This window comes from Ambystoma mexicanum, chromosome 1q (genome assembly GCF_040938575.1).
Source record: "Ambystoma mexicanum isolate Mex_15411 chromosome 1q, UKY_AmexF1_1, whole genome shotgun sequence".
Classification (NCBI taxonomy): domain Eukaryota; kingdom Metazoa; phylum Chordata; class Amphibia; order Caudata; family Ambystomatidae; genus Ambystoma; species Ambystoma mexicanum.
In genome coordinates this window covers 503,400,257-503,420,312 of record NC_090922.1, presented here as the reverse complement: position 1 = coordinate 503,420,312, position 20,056 = coordinate 503,400,257, and the positions used below count along the sequence as shown (strand labels likewise).

Below are 20,056 nucleotides of genomic sequence, written 5' to 3'. Positions count from 1 at the left end.
TTTTGCGGAACTAATGAAAGAAAAGCTAGGCAGCTGTAGTAAACAAAAGCTACCACTGGGTGGCTTTCCCTTCATTGGTGCCGGGACTCGGAGGACGCAGACCGGAGACTACAGGCAGAAAAGCTTCAGCTGCATCTCTGGAAGTGTTATTTTTTTTTTTTTAAAGCACTAGCTGTAGGTTTTTTTCTAAGTCTTCCGGGCTGGAGGAGCCTGTAAAACTTAGAAATAAAACCGCAGCTTTAAAAACGTTGTAATTATGTTTGCGGTAGCTTTTGAAGCTACCACAAACATAAATACAACGTTATTGTGTTTGAAAACGCTGCGGTTTGTCTTTCTAAGTTTCTCAGGCTCCTCCGGCTCGGAGGAGCCTGAGAAACTTAGAAAGAGAACCGCAGCGTTTTCGAAACACAACCGCATTGTGTTTCCCATTTGGGGCTTTCGGGCTCCCCACGGGGAGCCCGAGAGCTCCAAATGGGAAAACAGCTTTAGGCAGAAACACTGCAGCATTTCAGAAAGCAACCGAGCCAGAGGAGCCTGAGAAACCTGGAAAGAAAAACCGCAACGTTTTCAAACACAATAACGTTGTCTTTATGTTTGCGGTAGCTTCAAAAGCTACCGCAAACATAAATACAACGTTTTTAAAGCTGCGGTTTTATTTCTGTTTTCCGGGCTCCTCCAGCCCGGAAAACTTAGAAAAAAAACTGCAGCTAGTGCTTTAAAAAAAATTAAAAATAGCACTTACCGAGATGCAGCTGCAACTTTTCTGCCTGTAGTCTCCGGTCTGCGTCCTCCGAGTCCCGGCACCAATGAAGGAAAAGCCACCCAGTGGTAGCTTTTGTTTACTACAGCTGGCTGGCTTTTCCTTCATTAGTGCCGCAAAAGCGAGCACAGGCGGGCATCGATTTCACAAAATGGATGCCCCCATGTACTTGCTTTTGTAAATTTTGAGCTGCAATTGCTCAAAATTTACATAGGGACTTAAAAAAGAAAGTGCCAATCAATTTGTTTTATTATTGCCTATCTTTTTTTGCAATAAAAATTTCGGACCGAACCATTCCTTAAAGGTTCAAAATTGAGATTCAGCGAGTAGGAGCTAAAGCCAGCTCCTGGGTGTCTGGCATCACCCAGGAGGCAGGCGCTCCTTTAACTTTTTGTCCATTTTGTATGAACCATTGTGTTTAAATGTGTATTAGAGGTGTTCTAATTCTTCTTTATTAACATTCTCAAATACTTAAAGTTAATGTCACACTTACATATTTGGAAGGCACCAGTTGGCCCTAGGAGCCAAATGTAGCTCCTGGTAGCTGTTTGTTTCAAGCTAACTAGGCTCTTCTATGGTAGAAGCAGGAGCTAAATAGCTCCCAGATCCCCTCAATTTCGAACCCTGCTCTTAATCACTGACTGGCAATTAGCTTCCAAACACCTTGGGAACGTGTAGATTATGTGGGCACCCCTACACCCCTCCCACCCCAAGGAAGGGCCACTTACAACACAAGACATGTTGAACTGTGGTTCGATTCAATATTTTCAGTGCTGCAAAGCATGCTTTGGGGGCCACTGAACAGGATAACTCTGCATTTAAACAAATGAGACACTAGGTATTGCAGTCCAAGATGAGGGTAGCGACTTGCAGATCACTCACCCTGTTGGGGAAACTGCTTATTAGTCACTCTGTTATAAACAATTAAGCAATATCCTTAAGAGGCTGAAAGCCACTCTAGATGGTGTTACATGGAGAATGAGAAAATTCATTTTGCAAGAATATATCTGAAGAGGCATGGCAAAGCTTGTCATCTGACCAGTCCTGTGCTAGAAGATCAATACAGAGTTTAAAGAGGTTATTTAACTGGCATCCAACTCTAGTATGCCTAAAAAAGATATACCCAGGGTGCTTGGGTTGATGTTGAATGGATGGGAGGAGAAAGGAGACTTTACATATGAGGTGGGCCTGACCAAAACTGCAATTATACTGGAAGGAGATTTCAAGTGCTATGGACAAGATCTTTGCATTTTCAAAAACACGTAGTTTCCTTCGGCTGAGTTAAGGAGGGAGGCTCCCTTACAAAATATACCTCTACAAAATGGTCCTGAGGTCTGCCTGAATTGTCTGAAACTGGATTTTCCCATTTAAGTTGTAGATTGTAGCCCTCATGCACACTGTTCCCGTCTCGCTAGTGCTTACTGAATTCGACATTGAACCATCTGCACCCACCAGTTCGGTTACCTTCTAGTTTTCATGCTTATTTACACTGTCTTATGTTTTAGGGAATGTGGAGGCAATTGGGTGTGTTCCTCTCACTCTTAACTCTTAACAATCCGGAGGTCTTTCCATGCAAGTTGTGCTCTGTATAACTTTCTTGCTGTTTTGCAATGAATAAAAAGTCATGAAAACAAATTTGAAGAAATACAATAAACTGTAGGAAACAATTTGATTTGTGTGCTCTCCTGAACGGCAGTGGCCTGTGTGGGTATACTTTGTTTCTTACATACCTAGTATACAGAGCTGTGTTAGGGATTCACTAGAGTGGACTCAATTAGATACAACATATAGCCTGCAGGAGTAATAACACACACACAGCACTTGTATGAAATTACCAAAGATGTATAGTTAGTTAAGATGTACTCTTCTATTAGACTCTTAATAAAACAGAACCTGCTGTCCTACATGTCTGGGCAAACAGCTTCATTACAGTTTTTTTTTACTCCAGCCAAACATACACAAACACACTCCTTATTTAAGCATGAGACATAGAGGAGAAACGTGTTACTTATGGCTAAGATGCAATGCTTACCATAGGCAGTCTTTAATTTCACATGCTTCCGTGGTCTTCCTCTAGGTCGGCCCTGGTGGGAGACCTGTTGCTTTTTACCTTCAGCAGATGCTTCAGTTTTAAGTTCCTGGGCTGAAGGTATGTCAGAGTTCACATGTGCAGATTCTGATGCATTAGTATTCAGTGCATTGCTGAAGCTGTAAGTACCCTTGTGGCTCTTCATGTGGTAAATGAGGTTGGACTGTTGCCTGAAGCTCTTGGCACACTGCTGGCATTGGTAGGGCATTTCCCCTGTATGGGTTCGCAGGTGCACCATTAGGCTGGTGCGTTGACTGAAATCCTTACCACATTCTTTGCACTGGTAGCGCCGGTCACCAGAGTGTATCCTCTGGTGAACAATGAGGTTGGACTCGTGGGTGAATGTCTTAGAGCATTCATTGCACCTATACATTGCAGTTTCTGAGGAACCTTCTAGTTTCAAAGCTTGGTCTGCACTTCCCCCAAGACTTAATTCAGCTTTCTGCAATCTTCCTCTTGAACGCGTTTGACGTGGTTCTGCGAGAGTGGATGACCCATTTTCAACACAAGCAACACTTTCCACCTTTACCGCTGGACAAGGAGGAGCAACCAACATCTCCTCAGATGCCTCAGACTTTAAAGCATGGTGTGCATTCCGTGCACCTCCTGCTTGGCTGGAAATTTCTTCACCTTCCTTGCAGGCTAATTTACCTTGCACTGTGCGGCTCTTCAGGTGGTAAATGAGGTTGGATTGCTGCCGGAAGCACCTCCTGCACTGCATACACTGGTAGGGCATCTCTCCAGTGTGAGTCCGCATATGCACCATCAAGCTGGTACGCTGGCTGAAGTACTTAGCACATTCATGGCAGCGATAGGTCTTGTCACCAGTGTGAATCCGCTGGTGCACAATGAGATTCGAGATGTGGTTAAAGGTTTTGAAGCACTCACTGCATTTAAAGGGACGATGCTCCATAATGTTCTGATACTGTGATGATTCCTCTTCTAACTTGACACTACTTTGTGCAATGCCTCCATCCAAGACTGGGTACTCAGGCTCATTAATTCCAACTTCATATTCACTGCCCCTCCCAACATAAAGGCCAGTTGTGATGTCTATACCCGATGGGCTAATTAGTTCTTCCTTAGCAATGTCCTCAATACCATTGTAGGTAAGCTGGTACTCCGTAAGTGCCTCATGTTGGCTGGAGTCTTTGGCTCTTCCCAGTGCTGGCACACAGTGACTCTTCAAGTGGTGGCTGAGGTTGGACTGCTGCCGGAAGCTTCTGTCACACTGGTTGCAGTGATAGGGCAGCTCACCAGTGTGGATGCGCTGGTGCACCACCAAGTTCGACTTGTGATTGAACCTCTTGGGGCACCTCCGGCACCTGTACGGTCGCTTGGCCACGGGCACCCTCTGACGGGACAGAGCATTCCCGTGTAGGCTGAGGTTTTGCTTGAACTTGAAGTATTTCCTTGGTCGGCCTCGGGCGTTGAGTCGATTATGCAGCACAGCTTCCAGCTGCTGACGGGTGGTCTTCTGACATGTGATACCTTGAAGGGGCCTCCCACTCAAGTGTGCTTGCACTTTCCCCATGCCCAAGAAACCACTGAACTGCTCCTTGGCTGACCCAGTCTTGCCCACACTTTGGGCACTGCCAAGAACATGGCCCTCCACCTTTTGAACCCTATAGCTTGGTGCAGTATGGCTCTTGAGGTGGTAGAGTAGGTTAGACTGCTGTCTGAAGCGCCTGCCACACTGATTGCACTCAAACGGCATCTCCCCAGTGTGGGTCCTCATATGCACCATTAGGCTAGTGCGATGACCAAAACGTTTTGTGCACACTTGGCACTGGTGCTTCTTCTCAACCAGATGGATGTGTCGGTGCACCTGCAGCTTGGCCTCATGCGTGAAGTGCTTGGGGCAGTGCTCACATTTGTAGAGACTAACTGGAGGGATAGAGCTTACCAGGAGGCTCAGAGGTCCATCACGTAAAATGGTGGGCCTCACAAACTTGGGCGGCCTGCCTCTTTTACGTGTTCTGGATGGTTCAACCAGAGGTACTGGATCTTTACCAAAGCCTTCATCTCGCTTAACAGAAATTGGAATTTCATTTGAATAGTCCATCAGGAGATCATTTTGAGAGTTCGACTTCAAACCTGAAGCCGGAAGACTCAACACTTTTTCCTTGGGCTCCGGTTTAATATCCACTTGCAAAGAATTGAAGGGAAGGTTTTCAGCAGGCTTTGATGTAACCGGTAAAGGCGAAGGAGTGATCAGATGTTCATCCAGAGGCTCACGCTTAATATCAACATTAGAGGGACAAATAAGCAATTCTTGGGGAACTTGACACACACCATTTACATGGTAAGAATTGCCAAGTAACTCCTCAGGGGGTTCAGGTTTAACATACACAAGTGGGGGAGTTATAAGGAGATTCTCTTGGGCTTTCAAACCAACATCCATGAGAGAAGAACTGACAAGGATGTCATCAGTTTGATTAGACTGAAAATTAATGAGTGATGGACAAATGCGAAGCTCATCAGAGGGGTGATAATTTTGACCTACAAGTGTAGAGCTGCTAAGCATGTCCTCGGAAGAAACAACATCTGAACTTGAAGGACAAGTGGGTGGGTCCTGAGAGGGCTTAGTTAATAAATCCATAAATGAACAATGGACAAGCATATCATCAGAAGGCAGATGTTCAACACGCAAAGGACGAATCGGTACTTCAAGAGAGGGATTGTATTTCAAGTTCACATGTGGCTGAATGGCAAGCAGGTGTTCAGGGGTCTCCCGATTAGAATTACCATGCGAAGTACAGTGGGGCTGCTCCTGAGAGGTATTGCTTTTTGAATTGTCATGCGACTGAATATTGAGAAGGCGGTCAAAGGGCCCAGGTTTATAGTTAGGAACTGAAGGACAGGTGGATAGGTCTTGAGAACGTGTAGTCTTAAATTGCACAATTGATGGACTAACCATCATGTGCTCAGAGGCCTCAGACTTTACAGCCACATATGAAGGGGGGATGGGTAGGTTCCCAGCCGTCTTGGACTTAAACTTCAAAGGTGATAATCTCCTCAGCAAGGCCTCAGAGGGTTTAACCATGAAATTGACATGTGAAGGTGCACTGAGCAAGTCCGTAGAAAACTCAGGCTTTACGGTTGGTTGGGGGGCTATGCTACGGCTGTTCTGTAGACCAGCACCTGCAATGCTCTCGGTACAAGACAAGACACCCTGCACGTTGTTGGTCTTGAGGTGATAGATGAGGTTTGACTGCTGCCGGAAGCTCCTCTTGCATTGTCTGCACTGATAGGGCATCTCCCCAGTGTGTGTCCTGATGTGCACCATCAGACTGGTGCGCCGGCTGAACTCCTTGCTGCACTCATGGCACCGGTATGTCCGGTCTCCAGTGTGAATACGCTGGTGCACAATGAGGTTCGATTCATGGGTGAACCTTTTGAAGCAGCTGCTGCAGGTGTAGGGTCTTTTCCCTGTAGGAGTTTCCAGGTGGGATGCAAGGTCAAAGGGGGATTTTAAGGTAGCCTCCACGACTGGGGGCTTTTCCCTCATTGTTTGTGCAGACGGCAGACTGAAGCTGTATTTTGGGTCATGGCTAATTGTAATATGCATCTTTGGATCTGCAATCCGATTGGAGCTCTGATTGCACCACTTGGAGTAACCAGAGGGCTCTTGATGTCGATCTCCAAAGTCGGCTTGTTGATGGAAGCCCTCTATGCCCTTGAGGTAGTTGAGAATGTCCTGAGTGACATGGCTCTTCATGTGATGAGTGAGGTTAGACTTCTGGCGGAAGGTCCGGTTGCACTTGCTGCAGGAGTAGGGCATCTCGCCAGTGTGGGTTCTTAGGTGCACAGTAAGGCTTGTGCGCTGGTTGAAGGTCTTGTGACACAGGTGACAGCTGAAGGGCTTCTCCCCAGTATGGATGCGCAGATGGGTCAACAGGGATGACTGTTTGGTAAAGCTTCGGTCACACACTATGCACTGGTAGGTCTTAACATCTCCAGGAATTTCCTGGCACTCCGCCAAAACGATCTCATGATCAATGCATTCAAATTGTTCCTCATGGGTGTGGGATTTCTGGTGCTCCAGGAGCTCAGTCGGATCCCTGTATGTATTGGTGCAGAAGGGACACTGGACCAGGCCCCATGTCCCTTGCATCAGCTCGTGCTCAGGGATTGTCATGGGGACACCATGTCCAATTCCACTTACTGCTATCTCTAGCGGATCCTTCTCTGCAGCTTGGAGTTTGATGATGGAAGCAGTGGAAGATGAGGACTGGGAAGCACTTAACTGGGTGTAGGACACATCTGAAAAATTCCTTGGATGTGTGGCAAAATACCCAAATGTCTCTAAGCCACCTTGGGTCTCCATCTGCACAGCTGGCTCCAGCATACTTTCTGCTGTGTTTTTCAGTATAGGGTTTATATTTTCTCCAAAAGCAGGTTCATACTGCTCTCTGAGCATTTGGGCACTTGATGCCATACAGTTTGAGTGGCTTGGGATCTGTCCTCTATCTGCCAGTGACACCCTATCCACAAAATGATCTCCTGCAACCTCAGCTTTCCACTGTGCAACAGCCTGTCCATCCTCCTGTTCTGCATGCAAGAGAGGCTGGTGCTTTTCATAAACCAGGGGAAAATTCTCATGATCCTTTAGAGGCACCGGATTGGTTTCTGAAAAGGACGCCGAATTCTGCTCCCAAGTCTCTCTGGCTTCATTATTAGGAAGAGCAAGTTCTGCTGATCTTCTAATATCTAAAAAAAAAATAAGGACAAAATGGAGTTTCCAATAGTAGAATCAAAAAGACAGATATTGACATAATTCATTATAGAAAGAGGAAATATATTGCATGGATATTATGTGCGGATGTTCTGCAGTTCATGCTAAAAAAACACTTTGAATAACAGTTTAGGGAAAAGGCTGTAACAAGAAACTCGAGATTTTACAGTTGAAAATTGTGATAATGTTAACATACTTTAATCATGGCCATTTATATGAATTATGCAGAGATGTCTAAGATTACTGTGGAAATCCAAAAAGGCCTCTGCAATTATTATATAGGGCTACAATTGTTCTTGGACACCTGGCATACTTAGCAATGGGCAATCGCATTTTTGCTTACCCGTGAGAGGTAACACTTCCTATGGCAGTCAGGGGGTGGCAGCATATCTGAATATGTTTAAATAAAAACTGCAAGACATTACATTGAACATGGTACCCTCTCTGGAGCTGTGGGTTCTGAAGTGCAGTTCCAGATCTGCACTGCTTTTATTGTGCTGTGTTACTGGATGGTTGAGAGGTATGAAACTAGTACTGTCTCTCTGCTTCTTTGAAGCGGAAGGTCCCAAAGTTGAGGCAGAAAGTTTAGAAATGGAATAATAAATAAGACACTGTTTGCTAAACTCCCCTGCACTTTAACCAAATGTCTTTCAACCGTGAGAAAGAGCATCTCCAATTAGAAGGTTTGCAGATTGTTAGGCAAAATTGCATGCCGTACCCTCTGGGACCACAACATACAATTAGGACTACAGATGTAAGCAAAACCAACCTTTGGTACAAGTCTGTACTACACAGTTTGTGGTAGCGAGCGGAGCAGCCAGACTTATCTCAAGAGAGAATGTGAGCAGTACAAGATGTTACACAGAGATCTTTCAATCACAGTGGCCAAGTAGACACTTGCACTCAAGGTTTCTTGGTAAAACACAATCATTTAGAAAACCTTCACTAGAAGTAGACAACTTAATATTATACACAAATATACTGCAATACCAAACCAATAAGTTTCAGTAAATTAGGCTTCCCTGAAATAAGAGCAAAATGGCATTTCAGTTACTTTCAATGGGAGTAAAAAGGCACAAGTTAGCAGAATCGATCACAAATACTTTCTTAGGCAGTGCAAATAGTTTTAGTTCACTAGAGGACTCGATTCAGTACAATAGGCGTAGGCCAAAGTCAATGGACTAGTGTCTTGGATAGGAAAGAGCAGTCCTTCAAGTATGCAGTAAAGTCCTTGCCAAAGTTCTCAGAAGTAGTGTGTACGAAAAAGAATCATATGTTGGGTCACAAGCTGATTAGGCCTGCAAGTTGGGAAAGTCCCACAAACTTTCACAGTGAGAGGTAAGTTCTCTTAATCGGGTTGGCACAGTACCTTAATATGAAGAACAAGATGCAGCAGAAGACTTTGGTTGCTGGCAGTTCCTGCAGATCTCACTGTTACTGAGCCTCGGCCGTGAGGACAAGAGGGAGGACGTCAGGGGACTCCTGCACTGCACAGGGTCGGCAGAAAACGCTGATACAATGGAGTCACTTCAGTTTGAGCAGCTGTAATTCAAGCACATAAGCTGGTGTCGTCCGTCTCCCTGGTTAATCCTAACCAGCTTCGAGAATGGTATCCAGGTGTCTTACAAGTGGATTGGTCCCACCAACTCAAAGGAAGAAGTCGTCCTTGAAGGGGCTTCTCTATCGAGATGAACTTGGCGATTCGGACCTGCAGCAGGGCTTCACCGGGCAAACCAACGGTCCAGGAGTTGCAGCAGCCGTCCTCTTCCAGCTCGTCTTCAGTTCTTTCGTTCCAGTGGTCGACTCTGCCTTCCAAGCCAAGAGACTCGCCTTTTAAACAGTTTTCAACCTTTCATTCCAGCCTAGACATTACTCACCCAGCAGGGTGGCTGCCTTGTCGGACAGTCAGCCAGCCAATCACGCCAGAGTGCATTTGGGTCTCCTAGGAGACTAAGCACAGGAAGTTTCGGGCACCTCCGTCACTTCGTACGGTCTTCAGTCCTTAATCCCACCAAAAGCATACAAACAAAAGGCACCAAACCTAGTTTGGCGCGCAGAGAGAAACACTAGAAGGACCTTTTCAAAAAGAAATGGCGAAAAATGAAGACCTGCACCCGTATATACAAAGGGGTTTAAGGCGCCATCTTGAAAAACATGGCTCCTGTGATTTTTAGCTACCGGTGTTCGCAGTCGGGAAAAATCATGGACGTTCATTGTAAAACCACTGCCACCAGCCATTTCGATAGAAAAGGGTAGCATTTGACTGCTACATGAGTTTCTAGACACAGGGAATACTAGATAAGCCCTCCAGCACTTTATAGGAAGATAGTGTGTGCTGGGCCTAGGAATTTAAAAAGACTAGTAAAGTCAATTTAAAACAGTAGTTTATCCCAGAAAAGGTATTTAAACCTTTGGAAGTCTAAAAGACATCCCTGTGTCACTGCACTGAGGGTGCTGTGTAACACACATAAAGAAGAAGATGCATATGGAGTGGGTTAGACTACATATACAAAGAAACAAACACAGAAAATACATTGAATATGAAAAGTTCAAAGTCTTAAAGTTTAGCAAAGGAGCTGGAGGGCTCCAAGGTAGAGAGGATTAGCACATTTATGAGAATTCTCCCCAACACAGATGGTACACTATTTCCACCTTCCGAACTCTTACAATTGATGCTGACCTTCGAATTACCCCAGTACATTTTGTCTTCAGAATTCTAACCTAATTGATTATGGAGCTGCTTAGCTAGCTGGGGTGAATGACAGATCTGACCGGGTGGATGTTCATATGCGTGTTCAAATGGTATGACCTACCCCTCCCATAGAGACCTCAAAGGAATAGGAAATGTGATCCCTACAAAGACTACTTCCAGTGGTAGTATTCTTGAGAGAGGCTTGGGATACTATTGGCATATGGGACTGAGATTTTTAGCCCTTTCCAAATAATTGGTTTACAGGAGCTGGTATAAATAACCACTCCAGTATACTGGCTTGCCAATCCTTACAGCACTAATGCAATTATTTTAACTTTAAGGGTGCTGCATTTTTAGATGGTGATACACTGTTGATGGTTTGTAGGTTGCTTTCAATTTCTACAAGTGAATAAAAAAGAAGGGTGTTAGGACTATGTTGCTAATATTGGGAACTGCATATGGTTTGTACTATTTTAACAAATATACATAAATGCTAAGCAAAAAGAGTGAGAGCATTCCTGGTGTGTCATAACTATATTGCAAGTGTTATTTCTTGTTTTAGTGATAAACCAATATAGAAAAGCTGTTCATAATATCTAATGGTAATCATTCCCACAAAGGTAGTAAGAATTAGTGCCCTGATGCTGCAGGGATAGACTTAACAATATTGATGTCCAATAGTAAACCTGTCAGGTGCACAGGAGTAGTGGGTTCTCCTCCACTAAGCACACAGATCCAACTCTCTCCCAGAGCCTTGCATCGGGTACTGCAATATTCTCTGCTACACAGCCTGCAATAGTGCTAGGTGGGCATTTCAACTGCCTTTGCGATGGAAGTTAGGATATGAAAAGCAGTGAATCATGAGAAAGGGGGGTGATCAATGGTTCATGTTTACTGGGCCCACGGACCTCAGCCGAGGGTGGGTTGGTCCCAGGCCAGTCTGCTTTGCGTAAAAAGCTAGGCTTCAGTGCCTATTTCTGCAAAATCTAGGGGTAATTAGACAGGACAGTTGCAAGCACAAGAAAAAGAGGCAACCATGGAACTTCCCCTAACCTTACCATGTGTTTTCATCAGTCTTGTGCTAGATCAGGCGAGGAAAATGATCCTGTGCTGGGTTCTGGTAGTGCTCATGGAGACTACAATACACTCCTTCAAACCCACTCCATAGGCCATCAACGGACAGATTCTATAAGCAGGAAAGCTCGGTGTAATTGAAAGCACTTTTCAATGAGGATGGTCTTTTATCTGTGACTTCTACGAGCAACGGCCTGGACCAAAGTTCCTGAGGCCTGCCAGAAGACTTAGGGGATGGCATAGCACCGTGGAAAGATGAACCCCTCCAAGATGAGGCAACTTGGACCTTCTGGAATTTTCAAGAAAAAGCACGTCTTTTCCACCCACACCCTATATCATTTGAAGTTAGCATCTGTTCTGCTGTAGAAAGACTGCAGCAGCATGATCTTGGATTCTCCCTCTCTGTTGAATCCGTTTACCATGGAGGGGAGGCTGTAATATTCTTAACAACTCCTTGAAAGCAAGGGGATTCCAAAGTAGGTTTGGTGGTTTACAGGACATTCTGTTAAGTGGAGAAGTAATTGCAGCAATATGTGTTCCCATACACGACCCAAGGCACATTCAGGGAGTTTTGGGAGGGGGTACAGAATGATAGTAAAGTGAAAATGGAGAAGTGAAACAGCACACAAGTATTCCTACCCCAGTACCATTCGCTCTGCCTCCATCGCCCCAGACACACACCCAGACACACACCCAGACACACACACACACACCCACACACACCCAGACAGACAGACAGACAGACAGACAGACAGACACACCCACCCACCCCCCCCACTTCATTCAAATCTGTTTTTCTTTTAAAAACAGAATCACCTTAGCATTGCAATGTCATGCCTTGGCTTACTACTTATTTAATTGTGGCTCGCCCTCTTCAGAATAAGCATTTAGCACTCTATCTGCTGCTAAATAGAGAGAAAGTAGAAGTCATCCTTCCAGATATCTAAAGACGACACAACCCTATGCAACTCTAGGACAAGGACCAAGCGAGTGGCTCACCAGACATTGCACAGCTGTTGCACGCCCCAAAACAAGGGAGAGCAATAACAAACTAGATACAGATTATTACTCACTTTCTTTTTACGACATGGGGACTGACACTGCTGTTTCACCCAGGGGTGGGTATACCCCACGTCTAGGCCAAATTTGTAAGTAAGCCACACCTAAAGGTATCAGCACTAATTAGTTTGCACACTAGATTCTCTTACCTCCCAACAGCTATGCCACACACTCGGTAGAAAGCCACGCTTAATAACAGTTTTACAGTTTGGCTTTGTAATGTTGGTTCTCCTTTCTCTCCACAGCTAGGCCATACTTGTTAACAGACTGCACTTACAGAAGTGCTTCGCATCAGTGTTTTCCTTTCTCTCTGCAGTCAGGCCACACTTTTTATTTTTAACATTTGTAAAGAGCCTAAGCCCAAGGACATCAAAGCACTGTCGCAGGACCCCTTAAACACAACGAGGAAGTACATTTCAGGCATGCTTAAAGTTCATACATTTTCTATTTTTTCCTACCATTGGCACACAAAGTTCATGCCTAGGTGGAACAAGTGTTTTAGGCAAACAGCCAACTAAGTTTTCAGACATTTCCGGAAGGTGCAATATGATTCCTCTGCTCTTAGGGCGGGTGGGAGGCAGTGGAGTAACTTTGCTGAAAATGTTGGTGTTGGGGGGGTGGGAGACATGATATTTAAAGGAAAAGGTGCCCCTGCCAAATGAATGGGGACAAAATGGTGTGCCACGAAAGTTGGGGAGGACAAACACCTTTGCCCCCCCCCCTAAAATTACGGGGGTGTTCCAATGCTTAGCTGCCACCATTGGAAAGGTGGAGCTGCCGCCTCCTCTGGCTCGTTTAAATTTAGGTAGTGTAAGGTGGTGTGAGTGGGCTGACCTTGCCAGTCTGATGGCATTGACGCTCACGATTTTGTTTACCAGTGGTACCGGAAAGCCTTGTGTAGTGTTTGCTTTTATGCTCGCAGCTAGGTTGTACTTGGTAACCAGAGCTGGCCTTGGGGGCGGGGGGAGCCGGGCGACAGCCCGGGGCGCCACACCCCACAGGGCGCCATTAGCCCCGGCCATGCCATCTCGGGGGAGTCTTTCAAGGGCTCCCCCGAGCTGGCGTAGTGGAGGCGGCGTGGCAGGCGGCCTTTTACTGTGAAATGTACCTGCGGCAGCGGGTGCATTTAAATGCGCCACTCCACGGTGGGCACTTGGCGTCATTAGCCCTCCACCACGCCAGCTCGGGGAGTCTTTCAAGGGCTCCCACAGCTGGCGTAGTGGCAAAAGGTGTGGCTGGCGCCTCACTGACATTGAATGCACCCGCAGCGGCAGGCTCATTCAATGACAATGGGGTGCTAACGCGCCCTATTTAACCTCCTCGCCGGAGCGAGGCCCATCCTGGCCCGCCCCCTTCACCCTGCCCCCTGTTAACCAGGGGCGCATGGTGGGGCGCCAATTCTCCCATGGCGCTGCTGCCCCTAGTGCCGGCCCTGTTGGTAACAACCCACTCTTAAAACAGTACTGCGGTTTAGTGGTGTGCATCGTGCTCCTTTTGTTCCCATCTAGTAAGTCACACCTACATCGACTGCTTAGTCTTGCTAATGGTGACAAACTGCACAGCGTACAGCTTCTCTCACCACAGCTCGTGTTCATTTCACTACATGCCGCACAGAAATGTAGTGATATTGTTCTCTTTTGTCCCTTGAACCGGTTCACAGCTGGTACCAAGCCACACTTTTTGTTTAGTTTGTCAGACTATGCTCTCTTCTATCTTTACAGATAGGCCATGCCTTGAAGACAAGCTGTACTTTAAAAAGCAGTGGCAGGATTCCAAGATGGCCGCCGTGACTACAACACTGAGGAGTGGGATCCACTCGGCGACACCCCAAAATAAGCAACGGAACCCCCAGTTTTCAGGGTGTTCATACCACGTGAATCCTCAGAGAAAGGTCCACTATTCGGACAATAAGCTGTGGCCCAAGTTAAGGGCAGAACATCGTGGAGCACGGGTCAGGGAGTTAACGACCTACGCCACCAACTTGAGGGATAAGGCTCTTCGGCTGGCTCCAAAGTGAGATGCAAGGAGACTAGAACCTCCTTACCCGACAGGGGCATAACCATCAGAGGCATCCAGGAAGGGCCCTCCCAACAACGGTTCCTGGGTCTGGGCACAAGAACAGGGCAGAGAAAACGAGCCCCGCTTGGCAGCCGATGAGCTCTGGCCGCAGCGGGGGACGGACCCGGGGGTCTCAGGAACGGCGACCTACCGGGTCTCCCATGGTACACAGACTGATGAGCGGACGCATCTGCTGGGCTGCGGATACCCCCAGGACCCAACAAAGATCAGGTAAGGAGGGGAGCAAGTCCCAGCTGGGAGGCATAGGGGCCAAGGATGGAGCGAAGAACATACACAGAGGGAGGCGCAGGCTCCGAACCCAACGGGAGACTGGATCAGTCTCTAAACAAAACATTCCTGCCCTCTCTGGATACCAGCACAGAAGCTAAAATACTGCAGGTACCCTGCCTGCCACAACAACCATCATCCGATACTAGTCGCAATTCGGGTGGTGGGGCCTGGGACATGGTAGTAGGCGACCCGGGTCTTTGGAGCAGTGATACCCCGGCCCTCACACATCTTACGGCCTGGCAAACTGACGCACCCCCGGGCACCAGATCGCACAGGGTCCCAGGGGAAACTAGCGTGGTGTTGAGCACTCCACACAGGAGGCATGGCGTACATGGGGCCCGTTGGAGAGGATCAACAATAGAACACATCAAGCGCAGACCTAAACGGCAGTCGGAATCCATGACAATTTAATATATATATTCTGCATTTTCGGACAACAGTACTAAAGCAATCAAAGAGCAAGCACCAGGCTTGCTACAAAACCACAACCCTTCACCAGGCCTAACATAGAGTGGGGGCATCGCCTCACTTTACCCCCCCTCCCAATTGGGATAGTAAGCAGACTGGGACCAGTAGGAACAAGGGAGCATAACCTCCGGGACCCGCGAAGAGAAGAGGCCAAGATAGAACCAAAAGGCAACTTAAACCCCATCAAGAGCTCACATCGCAGTGAATAAAACCGCACTGAATCCTGGAGTGGGGCCCCTGAAGAGCTGGGGCTGAGAAATAAGGGCCAGGAACATTGGAACTCGGGGTGCATATAAGACTAGTGCACCAGCACAGCGCCCACCGTCTGCAATCTACCACAGAGACTGGCAGCCTGCACACTATACGAATGCTTACAACCACAATCGGCCTGGAAGGCAAAAGGTGTGCATCCTCTGCATACAGTGAGCAGACCCAGTCTCTGAGCACTGGTAAATGCCATAGCGCGCACAGCTGACACAACGTCCCGGGAACAAAGGCCCAGGAGTATAGGAGAGCCTCCATCCCCCCCGTGGCATAGCAAAATGGGGACAGGACTGTCCCAGCGCCCTCAAGAGACAGGAGGAGTGAACCGGGCCCCCTGGGTGACGGGAAGAGACAGCCTTTAGGCACCAGCAGGAGAGGTGGTCTGTGGCAAGAAACTAATTGGCGTTGGCAACACCTTGTCAATGTCACAAAACCAACCCAAGGAACTTAAAAAAGGTCCCTTGCAGCCAAGATGGCGAAGAAGCAAGATGGAACTCTCTAGAAATTGTGGCGGCAAGCAGGGGAGACGGCGACGGGTGGGTGGTCAGACCCAGACAGATCAGGCAGGAACGGAGGAGTCCCCAGTGCAATTACAAGGGTAAGTGGTCACGAGTGAAGTACTACAACAATGCTTCAAAGGTTTCAGTGACCATAAATAAATAAATTGGTGGGTAACTTTATATGGCAAGGGAAAAGGCCAAGGGTGGCATGGAACGTCAGGACGGCTCCAGTAGGAGGTGGTGGGATGGTGGTCCCGAATTTCGAGACATATTATCAAGCATTAAAGCGAAGGGTTATTCGCGAATGGTTTCGTGGGAACCCAGACAAGATATGTCAAAGAATGGAGGGGGCGGTGGTGGATAGACCCCTTGATGAAGTCCTGTGGTACCCAAAAGCAGATAGACCCACTGTCCAGAGCAACGGTATCACAACGTTCCTGTTCCCGTTTACTCCGCTTCTGCGCAACCCCCAGTTTACACCAGGGTTGGATAAAGGTGCGTTCGTAGGTGGGAAAAAGCAGGTAGCAAGGGATATGATGGACGGACAGGAGGTCATGCCGTTTCACCAATGCAAGCAATCCATAGGGCTGCGGGAGGAGAACAGGCTACAATATGCTCAGCTGAGACACTGGCTACTAACACCAGGCATGAAACAATTGAAAACTAGGGAATACACACCATTGGAAAAATATTTGCCGACAAGTTCTGGAGACGGTCAGATAAGTAAATTGTACAAAATGTTCTCCATACATGAGGCTCAGACACAATGGACCTACCTGAAACACTGGCTAAACATATTAGCCCTTCCAATTTCCGAGGAACAATGGTGGGAGGTATGGCAGGGGATCCCAAAGCTAATGAGAGGGTTACACATTTGGAAAATGTGTACCAGGGTGTTAGTACAGTGGCATTTATCCCCAAAAACTGCATAGATTCTACCCCTCGACACCTCAGGTATGTTGGCGAGATTGCAAAGAGGTAGGCACTTGGCTACATATTTGGTGGACATGCCCGATACTGAAACCGTTTTGGGACTCAGTTAATTCGGCAATGAAAACTACATTTGGCTCCCAAATCTAAAGAGAAAGTGGGGAAGCTCTGTTGGGTTTGGGCGATGTGTTAGACATATTCGCCACTAAACCGCAGAGGAAAGCATAGATGATCCTTAGTGTAGCTGCTCTCTCCTTGATAGCACAAAACTGGAAACAAGCTCTGATCCCCACGGAACAAGACTGGATAACAAAGATCTGGCACTACACTTCATTAGAATGGGTGACATACTATTCAGGGTGATTATACCAAATGTAAGCATGATTGGGACATGGTTCTGGACTTCTTGCACAATGACTATCGAGAACAATGGTTCCCCCAAAGAATTTGCTTGCTGGATGTTTTATAGACTTCGACCTTGATGCATACTCCACCGAAGACATTGGACGGTAAGTTCTGCAGTGATCCGGAGCAGGGGGAGAGGGGAGCGAAGGGGGAGAGTTGTTAAAGTTAAAAAATGTTTAAATGCCAATAAAAACACATTTAAAAAAAAAACATTGGCATTGATGGTACATGCCCCCTCAGAGATGGCATGGTATTTACCCAGATTCCACAGATCGCTCTTGGCATAATTCTGGCAAAAATAAAAGACATACCGGGCTGACAATTACCCTTCAGCCCAATGGTGCTGGTGTTTATAGTTGTACCAGAAGACGACTATTAGCCCATGTCAGGGAGAGTTCTCAGAGATTTGCCAATTCCCTTCTACCTTAGAGACACCCAGCTCTTTTGATGGTCTTTCGGACTTTTCATTTTGATCCCGGAGAGAGTGAGACCTTTTTCCCACTCTCTCATGTATTTCCTTTGATTTGAACACTGTTTCCTTTGGTTTTAGAGTCTGACAAACTCCATATGCATCATCTTTTTACATTGTGACACACAGCACCTTCAGTGCAGTGACACTGGGAAGTCTTCCAGAATTCCCAAAGGTTTAAATACCTTCTCTTGGTTAACCTACTGTTTCCAAGAGCAGTGAAGTGAAATTGACTTTACTTACATTTGTAACCTGGAGGGGTTACTTAGTATCCCCTTTGTCTAGTTTCTCATATACATTTTTATGTTACCCTTTCTACAATAAATGGCTGGTGGCAGTGGTTTACGTTTTCCTACCATTGTGTGTTTCTACTGCGGGCTGCAATTGCAGCTGCAGTAAAGCACCCATAGGTGCCCATTGTGTCAAAATGGCCCCGGTCTCCTTTTTTCAACATTTCTTGTTGGAAAGGTCCTTCTTGAGATTTACTCTGCACGCCAAACCAGGTTTGGTCCCTCCGTTTGTTTTGTCTTTGGCGGGGTTCACTGCTGAAGCCTGCCTCTACCTCCAGCGTGTCGGGCAGGGCTGCAAGTGAGGGAGGTGCACGAAACTCCGTGCTTAATCCCCTTGGTTACAGGAATGCATCCAAAGGTAATTGGCTGGCTGGCTGTCCTTGGAGGACAGCCACCCTGCTGTGTGAGTGACAGCTAGGCTGCGAATGAATGGGGAAAGCTGCATAAAAGGCAAGGTCTTTTGCTTGGAAGGCAGAGTCGACCACTGGATGAAGGAATCCGAAGAAGAACTTGGAAGAGACGCTTGCTGCAACTCCTGGACCATTGGTTTGCCCGGTGAAGCCCTGCTGCAGTGATGAAGCTCCAAATTCGCCTCTACTAGAGAAGCCCTGCAAAGGATGACTTCTTCCCTTCCCTTGGGTTGGTGGGACCAATCAACCCCAAGAGGAACTCATCTGGAAATCCTCTCTAAGCTGGCTGTACTTCCATTGCTGCAGCAGGAACCGATTGCCAGGGAGAGGACCACCAGAATAGAGTGCCTCGTCTTTAAGTCAGACCCGAGCTCCAGGAAGATCCTCCGGACTCCCATGAAGCAGGACTGACCAAGCCTGAGCCACCTCAACAGAGTTCTTGACCCCAGATGCGAGGAAAGTTCATAAGGTATGCAAGAACCGCGGCGGTGCGATTCGCGAGAAGCTGAAACCGCAAAATGCTGCTGATCAGTTTACCCATTGCTGCTGCCGACCTCTGAATCGTAGTGCAGGAGTCCCCAGACGTCCTCCCTCTTGTCCCCACGACTGAGGCCCAGGAACAACAGGATCTGGCATGCTACAATTGGAACAGAAGCCAGCTGGAACCAATTTCTTCAGACCCAAGGTACTGTAAACTAAGGGGTATTTACCTCTTGTCATGTAGGCTTGCTAGATCTCAGTTGAGACTTGTTTTGGTTGCCTGTTGCAGAGTTGCTTGCAGCTTTGCCCTTCACAAGCATCCCAGCTTGTGGCCCAACAGCAATTTCATTTTCTACAAAGTTTTCTAAAACATTGTGCAAGGCTTTTTACTTACCTTCAGGATGTGCTTCAGCTCCACTAGACATTTTCCTCAATTTACATTGGCTGTCCTGGCTCGCTGAAAGACTCTAACCTCTGACTTTGTGCTTTAACTATCCCGCCAAAAAGTCACACATTATGTAAATTGTGTAGCTGGGAAAGGGTTAATTTACTTTGCATTGCGGGTTCAAAAGTACTTGGCTGCTCAAGAATATTTGTTAACCATTGTTTTATTCCCTAACCTTTTCCTTTTGACACCAAACTCAGTATTACTCTAAATGTACCAGTGATATATCAATGTCCACAGTGTCCTAGTTATTTAAGTCGCCTCAGTGTGTAGAAAGTGTCTTGTGTGCCATCCCAAATGGGTATCTACTGATTTATTGAAACAGTATGTGTATTTATTGATGTATATTTTTTAGTTACATATTTGCTCCCTTCTAAGGAAGGCTTATTCAACTGACTGTTAAATTAATAAATAATTGTTTAATCAAGAAACCTGAGTGCAAGTGTTTATTTGAATACCTGTCACTGTGAAACTATGTTACAACCCTACAGCTCACATTGACCCCTCTTGAGATAAGCCTGGCTGCTCAGTCACTCTACCAACGTGTGTAGTACATACTTATACCAAAGGTTGGGTTAACTATTGCCAAGAGGACAAGGCTGGTGCAGTCTCCCACAGGGTACTGCAAACAATC

The 20,056-nt window shown here is 46.7% G+C and overlaps 1 protein-coding gene across 7 annotated transcripts in view; it reads right to left on the bottom strand.

Annotated features, from left to right (window-relative positions):
* The window catches only part of LOC138529799 (zinc finger protein Xfin-like), a 241,714-nt gene that overhangs the window by 48,324 nt on the left and 173,334 nt on the right, over window positions 1-20,056 (bottom strand). For all 7 annotated transcript variants that reach the window (XM_069640865.1, XM_069640864.1, XM_069640862.1 and 4 more), the window contains one exon: window positions 2,793-7,562. In XM_069640865.1, the coding sequence (XP_069496966.1) occupies window positions 2,793-7,562 (4,770 nt within the window). The remainder of the gene's footprint in view (window positions 1-2,792; window positions 7,563-20,056) is intronic.